This window comes from Hermetia illucens, chromosome 1, assembly GCF_905115235.1.
Source record: "Hermetia illucens chromosome 1, iHerIll2.2.curated.20191125, whole genome shotgun sequence".
NCBI lineage: Eukaryota > Metazoa > Arthropoda > Insecta > Diptera > Stratiomyidae > Hermetia > Hermetia illucens.
Genome location: NC_051849.1, coordinates 29,409,545 through 29,428,402, shown reverse-complemented (window position 1 = coordinate 29,428,402; position 18,858 = coordinate 29,409,545). Strand labels below are relative to the sequence as shown.

The 18,858-nt window shown below is 41.6% G+C and overlaps 2 protein-coding genes across 6 annotated transcripts in view; both read right to left on the bottom strand.

The window, feature by feature from the left end:
- LOC119648738 (unconventional myosin-Va) overlaps positions 1 to 4,728 on the bottom strand; it is a 46,736-nt gene extending 42,008 nt beyond the window's left edge. For all 5 annotated transcript variants that reach the window (XR_005249056.1, XM_038050579.1, XM_038050560.1 and 2 more), the window contains exon 1: positions 4,471 to 4,728. Coding sequence is in view for 4 of the 5 variants with exons in the window: in XM_038050579.1 (XP_037906507.1) it covers positions 4,471 to 4,500 (30 nt within the window). In the remaining variant the exon portion in view is untranslated. The remainder of the gene's footprint in view (positions 1 to 4,470) is intronic.
- Positions 4,729 to 10,022: 5,294 nt separating this feature from the next.
- LOC119660076 (protein disulfide-isomerase A3-like) lies at positions 10,023 to 16,601 on the bottom strand. The gene is made up of 3 exons (XM_038068458.1): positions 16,182 to 16,601; positions 16,010 to 16,123; positions 10,023 to 11,044 (listed from the first exon to the last, which is right to left on the bottom strand). Exons 1-3 carry the CDS (start codon positions 16,391 to 16,393, stop codon positions 10,252 to 10,254), a joined length of 1,119 nt encoding a protein of 372 aa, XP_037924386.1. The 5' UTR covers positions 16,394 to 16,601; the 3' UTR covers positions 10,023 to 10,251.
- Positions 16,602 to 18,858: the final 2,257 nt, after the last annotated feature.

The following is an 18,858-nucleotide window of genomic DNA, read 5'->3' as shown; positions in this document are numbered from 1 at the left end:
GCCACTACACCATATATTATCGCGGCAATCCAGTAAACCATGTCTTCGGAGTAGGTTTCTTCGTCTGCCAAAAAGTGAAACCTGCTGAAAATATAAGCGAAAGGCTGTGCACTCTGCATTTGCGAGGCAAGTTTAGAAATATAAGCCTCATAAACGTTTACTCCCCTACAGAGGAGACTGCAGAATCGGAAAAGGATACCTTCTACGAGGCAGTTGGACGGACCCTCGAAGCATGTCCCAAGTATGATATCAAAATAATACTTGGAGATTTTAACAGCCATGTAGGAAAGGAGCCCGTATTCAGGCGATACGTTGGCTCCCATAGCTTACACCAAAATACAAATGATAACGGACTGCGGATTATTCAATTAGTAGTATCGCACGAAATGGTTGTTGGAAGTACCTGGTTTGCGCGGAAAGCGGTCCACAAACATACGTGGGCCTCTCCAGGCGGGACTATTTTCAACCAAATTGAATACGTGCTGATTGAACGCCGCCACCTCTCAGCCTTGATGAATGTCAGAACATATAGGGGGGCCAATATAGACTCGGGTCACTATCTCAGCGACTTCACAGACGGAAAAAGGAAACCTGGGAGAACCAACAAGCCTGTGAACTAGAAACGTACAGGGAGCAGCCGCACCAGGATGAAGCCTTATACACCTCAATGCTCATCCTGCCGAGACAAAAAGGGAAATATGATTTCCAACAGAATGGGCATATTGGGGCGATGGGTTGAGCATTTTGATGAACTCCACAACAACCAAAATATCGGCGAGTTGGAGGTCCCGCCAACTGGAGACAACGGACAAATGCTGCTAACACCACAAGTATAGAAGAAACAGTCCGTGCAATTCATCGACTTACAAGTCATAAGTCGCCAGGAGCCGATAAAATTACAACCGAATTGATTAAATATGGAGGCGACCAACTACACCAAGTCGTTCATCAACGTGTGCTCAAGGTATGGGACAGCGAATCAATACCTGACGACTGGCAAAGAGGCATTATCTGTCTCATACATAAAAAGGGAGATATCACACAGTGCAGCAATTATATAGGTATCACATTGCTGAGTACCATCTATAAGATATTCTCCGCTATCTTGCTAGGTCGGACAGCCCCATACGTCCAGAACATCATTGTCCCATACGAAAGGGACTTCACCCCAGGCAAATCAGCAACAGATTGGATTCTCTGTGCGGCAAGCGATGGAAAAGCTGTTGGAATATGGACATCAGTTGCACTATCTTTTCATCGACTTTAAAGCCGCCTATGATAGCATAGCCAGAGTAAAACTGTACACGACCATGAGAGAATTCGGTATCCCAACGAAATTGATAAGACTGACTAGGCTGACCCTGACCAGTGTGCGAGGCCCGATAAAAGCAGCAGGATCACTCTCGAAACCATTCAACATCAACAACGGTCTAAGACAAGGGGATGCCCTATCATACGTCCTCTTCAACCTGGCTCTGGAGAAAGTGATTCCCGATGCAGATGTAAATGCGAGAGGCAGAATCCTCTTCAAGTCCACCCAACTACGGTCGACGCTGATGATATCGACATCACGGGAAGGACAACCCGAGATGTACAATCTACCTTCATCCAGATCGAGCAGGCGGCGTGAGATCTTGGGCATTAATGAAGGCAAGACGAAATACATGGTGGCAACGTCAGTGCTAAAACCAAAAGAACGAACAAAATCGAATCGCACTGATCGAATGAAAACAATAAAGATCGGGGACTACAACTTTGAGACCGTTGATAATTTCTCCTATTTAGGATCGAAAATCACAACCGATCACAGGTATGACGATGAAATCCGCGCACGGTTGTTGGCTGTCAACAAACCCTATTTCAGCTTACAAAAATTGTTTCGCTCCAAATGTCTTTCTGTACAAGGCTATGATCTTGCCAATCCTCATGTATTCCTCGGAGACTTGGGTTCTTCGCAAAAAAAAAATTAGAACTGTTGGCCGCGTTCGAGAGAAGAATCCTCCGAAGAATTTTTCGCCCCCTACATAAGCAGCAAATCTGCTACTTCCACTTGTACGGAAATCTTGGAAATCCGAGACATTTGCCAGAGAGTGGAAGAAGGGCATGATAGCTAAGATTCCAAAGAAGCGCACCCGCTATGAGTTTGACAATTCTGCCGTTGCAAAGATAATGGGTAAAATAGTCCTGGGAGGCATTAAAGAACATCGCCAAATCTTGATTGGCAGGCTAGCTTCCACTCCAGATTCTTCTGCATTGGCCACATCAATACCCTACGGATCATTTTAGTTTAGACCGGGAAAATCTTGAGGACGAAAGCGAATTCCGCGAAGGTAACGTCTTGTCATCGATATTATTTCTTATCGCACTCTCCCTATCTGCGTTAATGGGCAGAACATCTCTCAACACCAAAATCAAGTTGAGACTATTTTGTGCTAATGTTCTTTCTATGTTGTTATATGGGAGTAGCACATGGAAAGTGTACCCCATTGTTACTCAAAAGTTACAAGCCTTCGTCAGCACTTATCTGCGCGATGTCGTCAGTGTACATTGGCCTGATACTATGTCAACCGAAGAATTTGCTCTACACATAAGTCTGGCACACACTGCACTGTGATCGGAAGGTGGAAGTGGCAGTGGATAGGTCACACACTGGAATCTACTCTACTCCTAAGTTGCCCGGGGTATAGAACTTTTCCAAGGCGCTTTGCGCAGAACCATAGAGAAGAAGTGCAAAGATCTCAGGAAATCGTGGGGAAAGCTGAAGCGCATTTCAGATAACCACGAACAATGACGCATAGATGTGATTGACGCGTTATACCCACCAAGGGGTAAATGGCAACCAGGACCTGTCCCACCTCACGTGATCCCACATTCAGACAATTTCTTTTAGCCGATTCGTTAGTTTCTAAATAGAACTTGTAAGATTTGAGTTTGACTGCGCATTATTTGTATTATATCCTGCTGCATTATAAAGTACTTGTCGAAGTTGAGTTGACGACTATTTAGCTTTATCGAGTTATACCGAATGTAGATGCTCAGATTCGAAGAAGGGGACACTGAGCTGTGCAGTCTGTGCAATAAATAAATTGAGAAAGAGTTGACCTCCAGTAGCCTCTACAATAAAGTATTATAAAAGTTAATGCTGCAATATCTGCTCAAAAAATTACAATTAGCTTCCTATTATTCCATTAGATTTAGCCTATCAAGTGTGTCTTAATGCCCAATTGGTTAGCGATAAGCAATGACTTCATCCAAACTCAACTCAAACTCCTTAACCATAGACGTGATGGCGTCAGTAGAGGCTATAGTACTATCTTTTCATGTTTTAACAAAGATAAGAAATCGACATAGTTGATCTCATTAAGCGCGAGATTTTATTTTCATCCAATTTCTAACTGCAATTTCCTGAAAATCAACAGAATTACAATGCAGAGTCTGGTATCAAGTAATGTTAATGCATCATTGATTTTGGATCTTGTACCAAACCAGTAGCTTTGTGTATTCATTGCATTGCATTGTTCTGGCGAAACGAGTTCCAGATTAAAATTCAAACTCATAGAAATTCGCCAAACAAAAACTGACAAAGATGTGCCCGTACGAGGCAAAACTAACAATGAGTTGTTCCTGGTGATCGTGATAAACCCTGGAGCTGTTTCTTGGATCGATTGTGTTTCTTGAGCAATAAAATTACGTTTATTTCTCGAATTACATGGGCCGTACGTTGCGGTGGCAATGAACCCAAACGTGTCACTTCTTACGACGAATTCTTCACTCGTCTGACCCAATAACAAGATTCATTTGCATGCAAGGCAATCAGCTGGCAGCGGCGGGTACATGCGCTTGCTCCGATTACACCTGTTTCGCCACACACAACCACCTCACACCCGCACTCGAAAACCTACGTCATAGCTCTCAACCCGCGATCTTCCACCCAAAGAATTTTCCTTCTCCCGTGGACAAACAAAACTGTCCCTTCAAGAAACTAATTGATTTTCCTCACTCTGCATAAAGAATTTATTCTGCGCCAGCGAAGAATTAGGCCAAATAATCGCTGAAATTCCAGAATACCATCCGCCCCCCATTGACTTGAGTCCCAACGAATTATACGCAGCTTTAGCGCTCTGATTGCAGCGATCCAGTCAACCTTGTCGGTGTGCAATGCAAATAGAATGTCAAACACGTAATTTCTATTTATCAAACAAAACACCTTTCATTTCCATCCGCCACGACACCAAAACCGCTCCACGACCCGACACCCAACCGTCGCGGGACCTAACTCATCTTCAAAGCCCAATCGAAGGCCTGTCTAATTCCATATCGGATTACGTGAAATCAAATTACGGCCGATCCCTCGATTTGTTTACATGCACGTTTAATTGAAATTCATATGAATAATTACGCCCGGCATGAGCAAAAAACTCCAATAAATAGAAATCTCTCAGGGGCCAGGGAATCCGTACGAATACAAACCTTGACGTAGAGCAGTTCGTTCGATGTCATTCTGGCTCACGAGATGTTTTCCTGTGATTTCCTCAACGGGCTGGTTACGTTGTCTGTATCAAATGATTATTTCACGTTACAGGCAAGGGAGATATATTCACATTTTGTTCAATCACTGAATAATTTTGATGTAAATTCCGAAAATTGCGAGAGCAAAATTTCCGTGGATCCACCGCGACCGAACCGAATTGTATTGCCTGTTTTGCAAAATGTTCTCAACTGAAGTTTGCTATGATTTGCTCGTCTGCCAAGTCGAATTGGAATGCTTATCGTGGGCAGGGCAGTACTTTGGGGGATACACTCTGTGCTACGGATGGCGCTCGTTTATTGCAGACTGTTAAATGTTGGTATGGGAAAAAATTAGATTAATCTGAAACTGCTGAGCAGTGATGTTTTGTAATAGTTTCTATGTAATATTACATTTGTGGAATACAATACTCTTATCGAACAATTAATGAGTAGCAGTTCATAAATTCATCCTCTAAACGTTACATACTTTTACCAATAAATGAGCTACAGCTGCTAATCATATCCACTCGGCGATAAGCTACGCTTCGACAGCCATATTCATATCACCAATTGTCCTTCCAGCATATCAAGGTTTATATTGCTTTACTATTCTGGCTTTGGCTCTACCCAAACTTCAGTAATCAAAGAATTAATAATCTGGTTAGAGGTATCCTCCAGCATTGCTACATGACTTGGTCCCGGGTATATGCGTACTTTCTGCTAATGACTACAATCATCCTAAAGCGCGTACAATAACATCTCGGAAGAAAGAAAGCAGGTTTCCGTTTTGGATCCTACTATCCCGATCACAATACCGGATCATTGTGGAGCAATGTGCGTATTTTAAATCACCCTCATCTGCTTTTTATTGATTTCAAGAAAAATTTTGGCAGTGTCAATAGAAAGTGTATCTGGAGTCATAATCATGATCAACGGCGCAACAAACGGTATCCGGTCTAGGCGTGCGTTAATAAGAAACTCCAGACATCCCGGTTTTGCGCCGAGGTCTACCAATTCGATATCCATAAAAGCTGTCTGGCGTCCTGACCTACGCCATCGCTCCATCTTAGGCAGGGTCTGCCTGCATTTATTATTTTATTTTATCCACAACCTAACGGTCCTGGTATTGATCATAGAATTCGTCGTTATGTAGGCTAAGGAATCGTCCTTCCTCATGTAGGGGGGCCAAAAATTCTTCGGAGGATTCTTCTCTCGAACGTGGATAAGAGTTCGCAATTTTTCTTGCTAAGAACCCAAGTCTCCGAGGAATACATGATGATTCGCAAGATCATAGTCTTGTACAGTAAGAGCTTTGACCCGAAGTGAAATAGTTTTTGTAAGCTGAAATAGGCTCTGTTGTAGATGGGAGAAATTATCAAGAGTTTCAAAGTTGTATTCTCCCATCTTTATTCTTCCCATTTGACCAGTGCGATTTGATGTTGTTGGTTGGTTGGTTTCCAGTGCTGACGTTGCCAACATATATTTCGTCGTGCCTTCATTGATGTGCAGCCCAAGATCTCGCGCCCATCGACGCCTGCTCGATCTGGATGAAGGCAGTTTGTATGTCTCGGGTCATTCTTCCCATGATGTTGATATCGTCAGCATAGGCCAGTAGTTGGGTGGACTTAGAGAAGATCGTACGCCTCGCATTTACCTAAACATCACGGATCACTTTCTCGAAGGCCAGGTTAAAGAGGACGCATGATAGGGCATCCCCTTGTCGTAGACCGTTGTTGATGTCGAATGATCTTGAGAGTGATCCTACTGTTTTTATCTCGCCTCGCACATTGGTCAGGATCAGCCTAGTCAATCTTATCAATTTCGTCGGGATACCGAATTCTCTCATGACCGTGTACAGTTTTACCTTGGCTATCTATCATTGGTGGCTTCATAGTCGAAGAAAAGATAGTGCAACTGATGTCCATATTCCAACAGTTTTTCCATCGCTTACCGCAGAGACAAAATCTGATCTATTACTGATTTGCCTGGAGTGCCGCCTCTTCGGTATGGACCAATGGTGTTCTTGGCGTATGGGGCTATCCGGCCTAGCAAAATAGAGGAGAATATCTTATAGATGGTACTCAGCAACGTCATATCTCTATTATTGCCGCACTGTGTGATATATCCCTTTTTATGTATGAGACAGATAATGCCTCTTTACCAGTCGTCAGACATTAATTCGCTGTCCCATACTTTGATCAGTTGATAAACCACTTAGTGTAATTGGTCGCCTCAATATTTAACCAATTCGGCTGTAATTCCATCGCCTCCTGGCGACTTATGATTTTTAAGCCGATGAATTGCACGGACTGTTTCTCCTATACTTGGTGGTGGCAGTATTTCTCCGTCGTCTTCAGTTGGCAGAACCTCCAATTAACCGATGTTCTGGTTGTTCCGTAGTTCATCAAAGTACTCAACCCAATCGCGTATTATGCCCACTCTCTCGGAAATCAGATTTCTTCCGCGGTTGGTGGTGGCAGCATTTATCCGTCATCTTCAATTGGCGGGACATCCAACTCGACGGTATTTTGGTTGTTGAGCAGTTCATCAAAATACTCAATCCATCGCTCTAATATGTCCATTTTGTCGGAAATCAGATTTTCCTCTTTGTCTCGGCAGGATGAGCGTCGAGGTGTATAAAACTTCATCCTGCTGATTTGTTGGTAAAACTTCCGCGCCTGGTGCGGTTGCTCCCTGTACTATTCGAGTTTACACACCTGTTGGTTCTCCCAGGCTTTCTTTTTCCATCTGTGAAGTCGCTTCTCCGCTCGCCGGAGTTCATGATATGTCTCCGCGCGTACCCACGTTCTTTGAGAATGCAACATTACTCGGTATGCGGCATTCTTCCGTTCCCTTGCTAGCTTACATTCATCGCCAAATCAGCCGTTCCTACTCTTTTTGCGGCTGGGGCCAAGTATCTTTGTGGCCGTATTTATGATAACGTTCTTCAGGTGTTTGTGAAGATCATATGTTGATGCCTCATCTCCAGTATCTCTGTTGACTGCGGTTATTGCGGCATCCATTTCCTCTTATAGGTGTTGCGGAGGGCTGGATTGTGGATGGCTTCAGTGTTAACTCTCACCTGATTGTCAGAGGGGACTCTACGTGGTGTTGTTATTCGAGCTCGGAGCACCATGCCAACGAGATAGTGACCCGAGTCTATATTGGCATCCCTATATAGGGTGCGGCAGCATAACTTCCTTTTTCCAAAACTCAATAAAAACTATTGTATGCATCGGAAAATATTTATTTATTTTTTATAATGTAGGTACATGTCTAAAGTTTTTATTTACATTGTTTTTAAGATCAAATCTGTTAGGTGACGTCCCCCATTCCCCGTACATTGCGTAAACCGATTTCTGATGTTTGTCATGACTCTTGTTAACATAGCAGGTGTTATGTTGGCAATTTCTTCTTGGATGTTGGTCTTCAAATATTGTAGGGTTCTTGGACGGTTCACATAAACACGGGATTTCAAAACACCCCATAGAAAAAAATCACAAGGGGACAGATCGGGAGAGCGTGCCGGCCATTCCAAATCGCCTCTAATTGAGATAAGGCGCTCTGGAGAGTGTTCCCTCAAAACAGCCATCGATGCTCTTGAAGTGTGTGCTGTTGCACCGTCTTGTTGGAACCAAGTGTCCCCCAAAAATTCTGTAGCATGTTTACATACCGGTCCGAATTCACTGTCACTGTAACCTCATTTTCCTCAAAAAAACAGGGACCAATAATTCCAGCTGAGGAAATTGCACACCACACTATGACTTTGGGTGAATGCAAAGGCTTTTGATGCAATTCTCGAGGGTTGTTGTCAGCCCAGTAGCGCATGTTTTGTTTGTTAACCGACCCACACAAATGAAAATGGGCTTCATCGCTAAAAAAACAATAGCACCCTCGGGAACGACGTCAAGAAGAAGCTCACACGCGTTCATCCGAGAATTGAAGTCACGTTCTGAAAGTTCCTGAACTATCGCCATCTTATAGGGATGAAAATGAAGATCATCACGAAGAATTCTTCTCTCAGAACGATCGGATAGTCCAGGGGCAGATGCGTGTTTGCGCGCAGAACGCCGTGGCGATCGCAACATTGACGCTCTCACTGCTTCAATGTTCTCAGGTGATCTAATGGGCCGAGGGACTCCAGTTCTTCTTTTTGTCGCACTTGCAGTTTGTCTGAATGTAGTGACCCTTGTAACAATTGATTTGTGGTCTGGGACGTGAGCCAACGGGGCTAAATTAAAGCGATTTCGAAATGCACGCTGTGTTGCAATAACCGAACATCCGCTTGAAAAGTAAACCTCAACGGCAAAGGCACGCTCCTCACTATTCCAACGCATGATGTCGACTGAACCATGTCGGGACAAAACTTTGCAGTATCCCCTCTTGAACGAAACCACTAGCGCTCCGCTATGACATCAACTAACTGAGTGGCGCGCATTTTAAAAAAAGAAGTTATGCTGCCGCACCCTGTATATTCTTACATTCATCAAGGCTGAGAGGTGGCGGCGTTCGATCAGCACGTGGTCCCATCTGGAGAGGCCCACGTATGTTTGTGGAACGCTTTCCGCGAAATCTCCAAGTATGATTTTGATATCATACTTGGAACAGGCTTCGAGGGTTCGTTCTACTGCCTCGTAGAAGATATCCTTCCCCGACTCTGCAATCTCCTCTGTAGGGGCGTGAACATTTACTAGGCTTAATAGTTTATAGTTATAGTTAATAGTAAAAGTGGGAGATAATGCTATTGCGGTAGGCCAGTGACGTAGTCCTCTATGTTGTGGACATTCACTGTCGTTACGGCGTTACGGAAAAGCGCTTTCGATAGATGCTGTCTGTACGGATAGAAACTCCCTGGCTACAATAGCCTGACCACCCAATTCAATGAGAAACGACAAAAAGGCTGCTGTTCAGACATAGCTCCTGCGGGTTATTTATGAAAAATACATAGGCAATATTTGAACGTTACACAGATTCCGGCAAAGGTGATAGGATCGTAGCTATGAATTCATGGATTCAAAAGTCATATTTCTGCACCACAGTATTGTATCCCTACAGAACTGATTGTTAATGAGCAAACGGACGAAATATAGTTAATATTAGCTAAATGCAAAAGACTTTGAGGTACCCTGATCCAGGTCCCTGGTCCTCTCCCCGGTCAGATTCAGAAGGTAAAAAAAGAAAGGTCTTCATCTAGGAATCTTTCAAGGAGCGAACAGACAGAAATTGTCCACTTATTCCATAGCCCAGGAGCAAGAAAACTATACACAGGAGACCCAATTAGAGAGCCAATCGAGAGAGATAAACCCAGGCGCAGAACTCATCTGCGCAGATAATAGTGAGAACCGGGACCAGGAAACTCAAGAATCCGCCCAAGAGTGGGTGACCTAATGTAGAATTCTAATAAAGCAAATGTTCAACCATTCTTATGCGAACTAAGAAATCTCCTTCGCCATTTCAGAATAAGTAAATTCGATTTTAAATTATTTATGCAAATAAATTTATTATCATTCACCATAGAAATTTGATTTAAAATACATAAAATAAATTTTTTAAAAATGATTTTATAAAGAAATATAAAGAAAGAAAGAATTGAATATGGGTTTCTGCTGAACACCCTTCTATACGTGTTAAATTGCCACAGAGGAAGTAGACTACTTTAGCTCAATTTACACATAGATTGGGTCTACCCGTAAAATTGTAAAAACCCCCAGCAATCATTGGTGCTGTAATCACTAAAATATTTCAAATCTTCATTACTTTCTTTGTAACAGTTTGTATTCTTTTAGGCTTTTCATTCCCCTCGCGGTCATAACCATTCAGCTCACTGGTCGCTTTCTCAGCAATAAATTTAATAATATCGTGAACTTGGCGACGTCCAGTATATGGCTGTGGTTCTGACTTATCATTCTTAGGGAGCCAAAGGATACTGGGATAAAATGGAGATTGGAAAGCTTTTGGTGGTGTGACAACAGTATCATCAATTTGTACAATTGAAACAGCTTCTTTTTTTAGTTTCTCTGCGATTTCTTCAAACACTGGATTCAAGAATTCGCAGTCAGCACACCAAGGGGCATATATCCCTACAAGAGTATCCTTGCCATTCTCAAGTACGAGCTCCTCAAAGCTTTCATCACCCACGACTTTAACGTGTGAATCCATCAGTGGAATGGACTCCTGTGATATAGTGGATTCAAGCCCGCCATTATCCAGTTTTGTGGCGAAATTACGTAAGTTATCGAAGGAGAATTCGTCCGTCATCCTAAATGTTCGGTGGCTACTGTCATGAGCTAATATCAACGGATTTCCATCAGCAAAGTCGAAATCAAATTCCCCAACCTCATCTGGGAAGTCTTCCTTATCACAAAAGGCAAAATTGATTCGTCCAGCAAATATCCGTGCGACCTTTAAGATACGTTTACGCCAGTAACTAATTTTGTCAAGATTATCCACTAAATCTTCATCAAAATATGCAATGATGCATGGGGCTTTGAAATCTCGAGCAGATTTGCGAGTACGGTGACCGAACAATCCATGCCTGTAATTGAAAGAAGAATTTTAGAGATCATTTGATATATTGTCTAACAGGCTCGGAATGGAGACTTTAAGGAAATTAAATAAACATTTTGGCAATAGAGAGGGCCTGGGCTTGGATCTCTGGTCCTGCTCATGTATGAATATTTCGGTTCGTTCGATGCGAAACTTGTGAGAATAAAGAGTAAAGAATAAGGAATGGGACACGACCTCTAATCCATGTTAAGCAAAAAAGGGGGGGGGGGGGGGGGGGAGAAATTATAAAGCCGTGTTGACATATTTGTCAAGCCTTAACAAAAAGTCTCAGGTGTAACCGTGGAGACAGGGTGTTTCGCTTGATAGCTAGCGCTTGTTGGTGGTCTGGCGTGTCCACACACTTGCCAAATCTCAACAAGCATTCGTAATGCAAACGTGTGGACAGTGTTTTTGGTTTGGTATGGGTACGTCCGCGAGCGCTTGCTACCGATCCGATGAGGTCTCGGTTTTTTTTGGCAAAAATCAAAAGATGTGTCCGAGATGAACGAGCGGTGTGAAATGCAGTGTGTGAACGAACCTTGTCGACTTTACCGGCGTGGAATGTTCATTGCACATTGCAGATACAAGGGAATTTCTTGGAGTTTGTAGAGTCCCAGCAGAAAAAGAATGCATCAAACACATTTTTACTGCGTGAGATTAAAAAACAATACTTTGCCTGTTTTTTTAAAAAATTAAACTTATGTTTTTTCTATAATATACTTGTAAAATATAATATTTCTACTTACCCATTAAAGTCTATATTTATAACACCGCACTGTTGTATTTACCTTTTATTCGTTTCACTACCATTAAGTAAATGGCTTAGATCAATTAAAAATTTTGTAAAAAATTCGTGCACGAAAGCAGAAAAAGAAAAAAAATAAAAATGTATATGTGCAGCGAGCCCACACATGTGCAATCTCGTGCCAATTAACAACTTGGTTGACAACTTGGTTGCACGCCTGTGGCTAGGGTAATGCACTTGATTACGATTACAATGTTGACACGCAAAATCAAGGTAAATATTTGATGAAGGTTTGGAGTTTGAGCAAGTGGCAAGCGTATAGACGACGCTTAATAATGTGAATAGTCGCTTATAGTCCAGTCATTAAAGTTGAAAACCGGGTGTGATGTTCGAATTCTTTCAGTCAAAGCCGATTGACATGAAATTTGAGGGTGGATGTGCGCCTTTTTTGGGGGGTAAATCACACTTTTTTCCTAATCACGCACCTTAAATCCAGAGACATTTTTATAATTTACTTCCGGGGCTTAAATATAATAAATTCTGAAGGGATTCAGCTTACTTTCGATTTATATGAGAAAACCAGGTTTTGTTTTTATTGATTTTTATATAAAAAATTCAGGTAATTAGTTTATTTTGATCACAGGCTCCTTTTTATTTATGCCAAGGGCTTCTATCATACCTTTTTTAAAGATCTTCTTAAGCAATTCAGGCAGCTTTAGATCAATTTCCACGAAAAGTTACTGGTTTTGCGTTATTTGATCTTGAAAGTATTAATTTTTTAGCCACTAGTCCAGTTATTCTTTTGTTATCAAATATGTACGAAAAATACTTAGAATTGACCATTCAATCGATTTTTGTGGTTATTTGAAAAAATATCACCCCTGAGAGGAGCTGCCACACCCCTCCAGGGGGGAAGCGCACGTCGACATTATATAACTTTTGTTTCTTATGCCACCCTCAACTTCCGCCCCAAATTTCATATCAATCGGTCTTGACTGAAAGAATTCGGAGGTTGAAAGCTCTAATGACTGGTCTATAGAGATTTCCGCAAATCTTTGCAATGATGTGTAAACAACGGATTAGACTGGTGGAGCCCCGGCAAAGGCGTCCGGTGGCCAAACCAAACGAGATTTTATGAGGCAGGCTTATATTAGCTATGATAGGCGGCTGTATGCATGCCTTTGTATAGTTAGTGGCCAACAAAAATAATATGCGTAGGTACTGAAAAGGTAGAAGTATCCCCATAGTGTTTACCAGATAATTTTATTCCAGTTAGAGAGAAAGTCAGTAAGGAGCTTACCAAGCCCAAAAGAGGAGATCGTCTAGCCACTCATCGAAGGCGATGGATCCGCAAACTTTTATATAGATATAGATAAATCAGGTACCTGTACAGATACGCAGGACAAATGCAATTTAAAATATTAGCGATACATATTCCCCTGCGAAAAATCCAACTATTGTTTAAGTAATGAACTGCATAACCTTCGTTCTGCTCATCATCGAACCCGCTATTGCCTAGGAGTGTAAGTAAGATTAATTAAGAAGGGAAGAACAATCCTCTAAAGAAGTCTATAGAAATTTCAAGTTAGTTGTGTAGCGAATTGAGAGAACCTCTTGAAAGTACTCGATTCAGAATGTCGTGATGGTTGTTATCGGTTCACTCAAAAACTATGCGAGGGACTGCACTCCTTTTAACATCGATCAGGGGTTATTCTATCCTTAAGGGAGCGATAATATCTCCATGCCACAAGAGACTTGGGAGATGATAGTGGCAATCCCAATAATCAGAGAAGGATTACTAGAATTTGTAGCAGACTGCGGAAGCCGAAATTTCGGATCCGAAAGTCAAGACTAGTAAGCCAAGTCAAATTCAGAATTTTCCAAGCCAAGTTCAATTCATACAAATTCAGCATTTTTGTATAAAAATTCAGAATTTTTGCAATATTTTATTATACTACTGGCTAAGGATAGAAATGTAATTCTTTGAAAAAAGTATGAAGTACCCTTCATTTTGTTCTGAATTTAGAATGGAAAATTCTGAATCTCACCACTATGAATATGGTAGAAACTAGTATCGGTACCTATCCTCTTCTCTTACTGCCTGTGGAAAGAATACTGAAAAGAGCAGTGATTGCTCCAGGTAGTTGCGGGTCTGGAAGTTTTTCAGGTTGTCCGATTCCGTGAAGTCGTTTTTTTGCTGTGGGAAGTGCATTAAACTCAGCCAACTGAAACCAAATCGGCAGATTCCTAGTAATGACTGATGTTAGTTTGGTGGCTTTTTTGGCACTTCTGGTACTACTCATCGTCAACAGCCCAAGAACCGGTGTCTGGTGTAGGCCTGCCTTAGTAAGGAACTCCAGACACCCCGGTTTTAAGCCAAGGTCCACCAATTCGACATCCCTGAAAGTTATCTGGCGTCCTGGCGCCCTGGTCTCAGGCAGGGTCTGCCTCGTCTTCTTCACGACTCAATGAAATTATTATACACGCAAACAGGTTCGTAAAGGACTCTGTACTAAGCTCGGTGTTGAGAAATCATGTACAACGATTTACCCAATTTCTATCAATCACTTATGACCCAAAATAAGCTATCTGGTTACACGAAATCTTAGAGATGCCAGGTACCCATCATCATGAAATGCTAAAGAGAATTATATTGTTATGAGGGCTAAGAACTGCGTCATCAGCTAGCTAATACATGACAGTGGTGATAAGCACACATAATAGAGAGGCACACATAATAGAGAGGCGCATATAATTTTCACGTAGGGTCTACGAAACTGTTGACCTGGACAAATTCAAATTCTGTTTAGAGGTTCCAGTCAAGTTTTCAGCCTCATCCAAAAAGGGTGCAATAAGACTTGTCTCACTACAACAATTTGGATATGGGCGACAAGCACTGGGTGTAGGAACGAACGCAACGGACTTAGGCTCTGGTATCGCAACAAACCTCGGCAAGTGAGCCATGACAAATAAGAATTTTTTATTGCGCTGGTTAAGGAGACGGAAGCTGGCGCTAACATATACTACACCACGAAAGAACTTGCAAATGGTCACAAGTCGGCTCCTTATCCATGTTGAAAATCAGTTTAAGAGGTGGAAGGAACGTTTCTCCATGATCCTCAGTCATGTAACTACTTCTTGTGTAGGCATTCACTTCACTTCGTCACCTTAATATGGGGATACGAACTGCTCCTCCAAATAAAAATTAAATCATCTCAGTTATCAATGCAACTCAAACGGGGTGATGGTCTCCCCGCCCCAATAGCAGAGCTGCTACTTCCACTCATCTGCAAATTCCGAAAATCAGAGACCCTCCCAAGTGAGTGGAAATGAGATGATCTTCAAAATTCCGAAAAAGGACACTCGCCCTGAGAGCAACAATTGGAGAAGTGTTTGCGTTTGCCTTGTGGTCGCAAGGATAATATAATAGCTTAAGTGAGCCTAGTATGCACCAAAACAAACTTCGAAAGTATATGACTTGCGGTTTCGTCCAGGACAGAGGCAACTCATCAGATGCTCCCTCTGCCCTGGGAGCAGCATGACCGAAGTGGTTACTAGGTGGCATTTCCTCCCTTATATCAATTGAAAAACACGACATGTGTATGAATTGTATCGAGGACAAAAATCGCCTTCAATAGCTTCATCGATGGAGAATAGGTTGGATTTCTTTCTGGACTTTCCAGCAAAAACCACATCAACACTCTTCAAATCATTTAGCACCTGTCTTCGAGGTGTTATCGGTTATTCTGGTTCGACATCATTTCGAACGAAGAACTACGTCGGTTTACAGGCCAAGTACCAGTAGACATGATGATGAGAAGGCAAGTGGTAGTGAATAGTTCACATATTAAGAAAAAGCGACAAGTCCATTGCTGACTATATCATGCAGTTGATCCTGGAAACCCAGAGTAGAAGATGAATGGATCTTCCTAGAACTATGTTGCCTAGAACAGTTAAGGAACAGTGCAAACTTCTCAGTAAGCCTTGAGGAAAGTTGAAGCACATTAATGAGAACTAGCAGCGATTTCGCGTAGGTATGGTGGGCGCGTTACGCCTCACATAAGAGTTTATAGAATCCACTAAAACCGAATGTCCTTTTGTTTCAATAGGAGCGGGTTCCATAAAAACCAAATTTGTTCCAGCGACATTTGATTCAAAAATTGAAAACAAGGTATTTTGCATATAATGATAATAAAGTCCAGAACTTACAAATTCTTTTTCACAAATTCTTTCAACTCTTGTAGGGTATTACCCTCGAACTTAACTGTTGATGGTTCGTATTTGTTTTGTAATTGAGGATCGCGGAAAATTATTATTGCATTTCTAAAAAGGAATCAATTAAAACAGAATCATTTGAAATAGTTACTCCTAAAATACATACGTTTCTTCGTACAACCTCAGAATATCAGAATCTGTGCAGTAGCCAATACGCAACCTTTTATCCATACTGTGAGCATATTCAGAGAAAATTGATAATAAATCACTTTCTTTTTCAAAAAAGCCAACAAGTTTCGTTTCCGGACGTTTTAAAAATTTACTAAATTCGGCAACGTTTCGGAAATGCTTGATAGTTGTTGATCTCTTTGTTTCCATAATTTTATTTTCAAATTAGCACCAAATAATGTAATTAAAAGATTTTTTTAATTTAAAGAATATTTTTCAAAATTTTTATTTTACAAAACTATTCAAAATTTGGATTTCTGAAGATAATAAAATAAATGATTTTCACGGCTGCCACCTAATCAGGGCAAATTGAATTTAAAATAATAAGGATATTCTGGTTTAGTGGAAATGCCAAATTGAATTTTTAAAATAATAACGTCATATAGAGCCATGAAAGCAAGGAGGAGTAGGTTAAATTTTACTGCTGTCCCATTATAAGTGCATATCAGGCAGTTGTGTGGAGTTAAATTAACTCTAAAGGAAAAAAGGTTTTCTGCTTTTCTTATGCAAGAACTTTTAGGTACATCCGGAACACAAATTAAAAAAGACTTAATAAGGATAAAACCTACGATGTAGGTACTGAAAATCCCAATACTGGGCGGTTTTGGGTGTAAGCAAACAAGCTCTTGGCCAGCAAACACGCAGAAGGATAAGTCAATTAGAGGACATTGGTCAACGAAAGTTACTATAACATCGGCAGTATTTGTTGAAGAAGGAGGATAGCGGAAGCCGGTGAAAACTCGTAGAAGATAGAGTCCTCGTTCGCAGAAAATAATATTCATGCTATTTGGTGCGAAAATCGTTGAGCTCAAATTTACTAAGGATAGGCACATAGTGCGAAAAAGGTATCAAAGAAATGCCAAGACATCTTGTGTGGACATGTTTACAAGTGATAAAAATGAGCAAACAAAAGAGTGGGGAATATCTAGTGAACCAACAAATGCCTAAAAGGAAAAATTTTAAAAAATAGAAGAACCTATGGTTCATTAAATGATAGCCGGTGCCCCAAATGTTTGTGCGCCTGTGGGGCGAAAAACAAGAGAACCAATCAGGCTGACTGAATCCTTGCTAAAGAAAAGACACAGAGCGTATTGGCCTTTTCAATAAGGACGACTAATCATTCGTAGACAGATTGAAGATATTCGAAGCTTCTCACTAGGCAAATATATCAGAAGGTTGCGAGGAACCTGAGGAGAGACATCATATTCTTACTGAAAAGGTCCTGTGTGAGTGATAAACCTTGTGACTTCTACATAATTTGGTTGTGCTCGCTTAGGGAAAATACCGTAGTGCTTGCCCACAAAAGTCAAACCAGCATGAAGGGTTTGAATGGAGTAACATCCGATGGAAAATCTGCCCCGTCTTGAAGGACAAACTTGAAGAAGAATCGATCTTAAACTTTAGAGAGGCATATGGCTGCATTCACACGGTGACGATGCGGCTACCAATTGAGCCAGCACAGAATTAATTAGTAACTGTAGAAACGTCTATAGGATGGATTGTCTGTCATTTGTGAGAACAGCCTAACTAAAGAGATATCTCATGTACGGTTATTTCGTAATGCCATGTACAAACGGCATCGATCCGATTAATGCAGGATGTATAAGAACGCAGGACGTATTGTTAAAGAGAGCAATAGGGACTCCAAATGCATGCTATGCAAAGAAAAAAAGAAGGCCTGGGAACTGCAATGAGAAAACGAAGTTCATTTAAACCTCACTGCAGGGTTGCTCAGGATTTCCTTGTACGGCCCACTTACGAATTTGAAGTAGAAATCAGCGTCACAAATGAACTCTATTTAAATCTTTGTAATGTATAGGTCACAGATTCATATGGTGGAGCAACAATATAGGCACCCCATTCCTGAACTATACAACACTCCATGAGTCAGACGGATACTGGCTCCATGTGGATGAAGATAACCAATATATTATACATGTGTATAGCCGCTGCGGTCCATGGCGTCTCACATTGTTGAAATGTAAGGATACGCTTGCTAACTTTGATTTCAGCGTAGGAGCAAAGTCTAAAGGCTAGTCAGCAAGTTCAAAGGTCAGAGTGAAGAAGTAGAGGAACAAACATAATCAGGCGCAGTTTATTAGAACCTTTTGCGCGGTTACACATGATACCAAGGAACGTAGTTGACGCGAATACATCAAGTTGTTCTGTGGAAGCAATAGATGGGCAATATTTTATGGAGGTGTGGCTAGACTGCTTTAATAACCTAAGCACTTCCTCAGTGAGAGCCGCGATGCCCGCCAAAAAATCAACCATTGGTGGTAAGGTAGTTCACTGTAGCTTACTTTTGATCGGTTTACCACCTAACCAGACCACCCATAAGATGGTAGGTAGGGCCTATGCGGCATACCGAATAATAAACATAAAGTGGCGATAAAATCCAAACCGAAAATTTTCGTTAAGTCATTCCAAGTGTGCATTTCGGAGGGGGTATTTCCTATATCATGGGAACAGCGAGAGCGGGTAAACCTGCAAACCTCCAGACGAACCATATGTCTTTTGGAAATTAGGGTGTAAATACTGGAGGGGATTTTGGATTTCAACCGGCCGACACCGTATAAGCAATTTTATTGATCACTTTGCGATCAGCAGCAGAT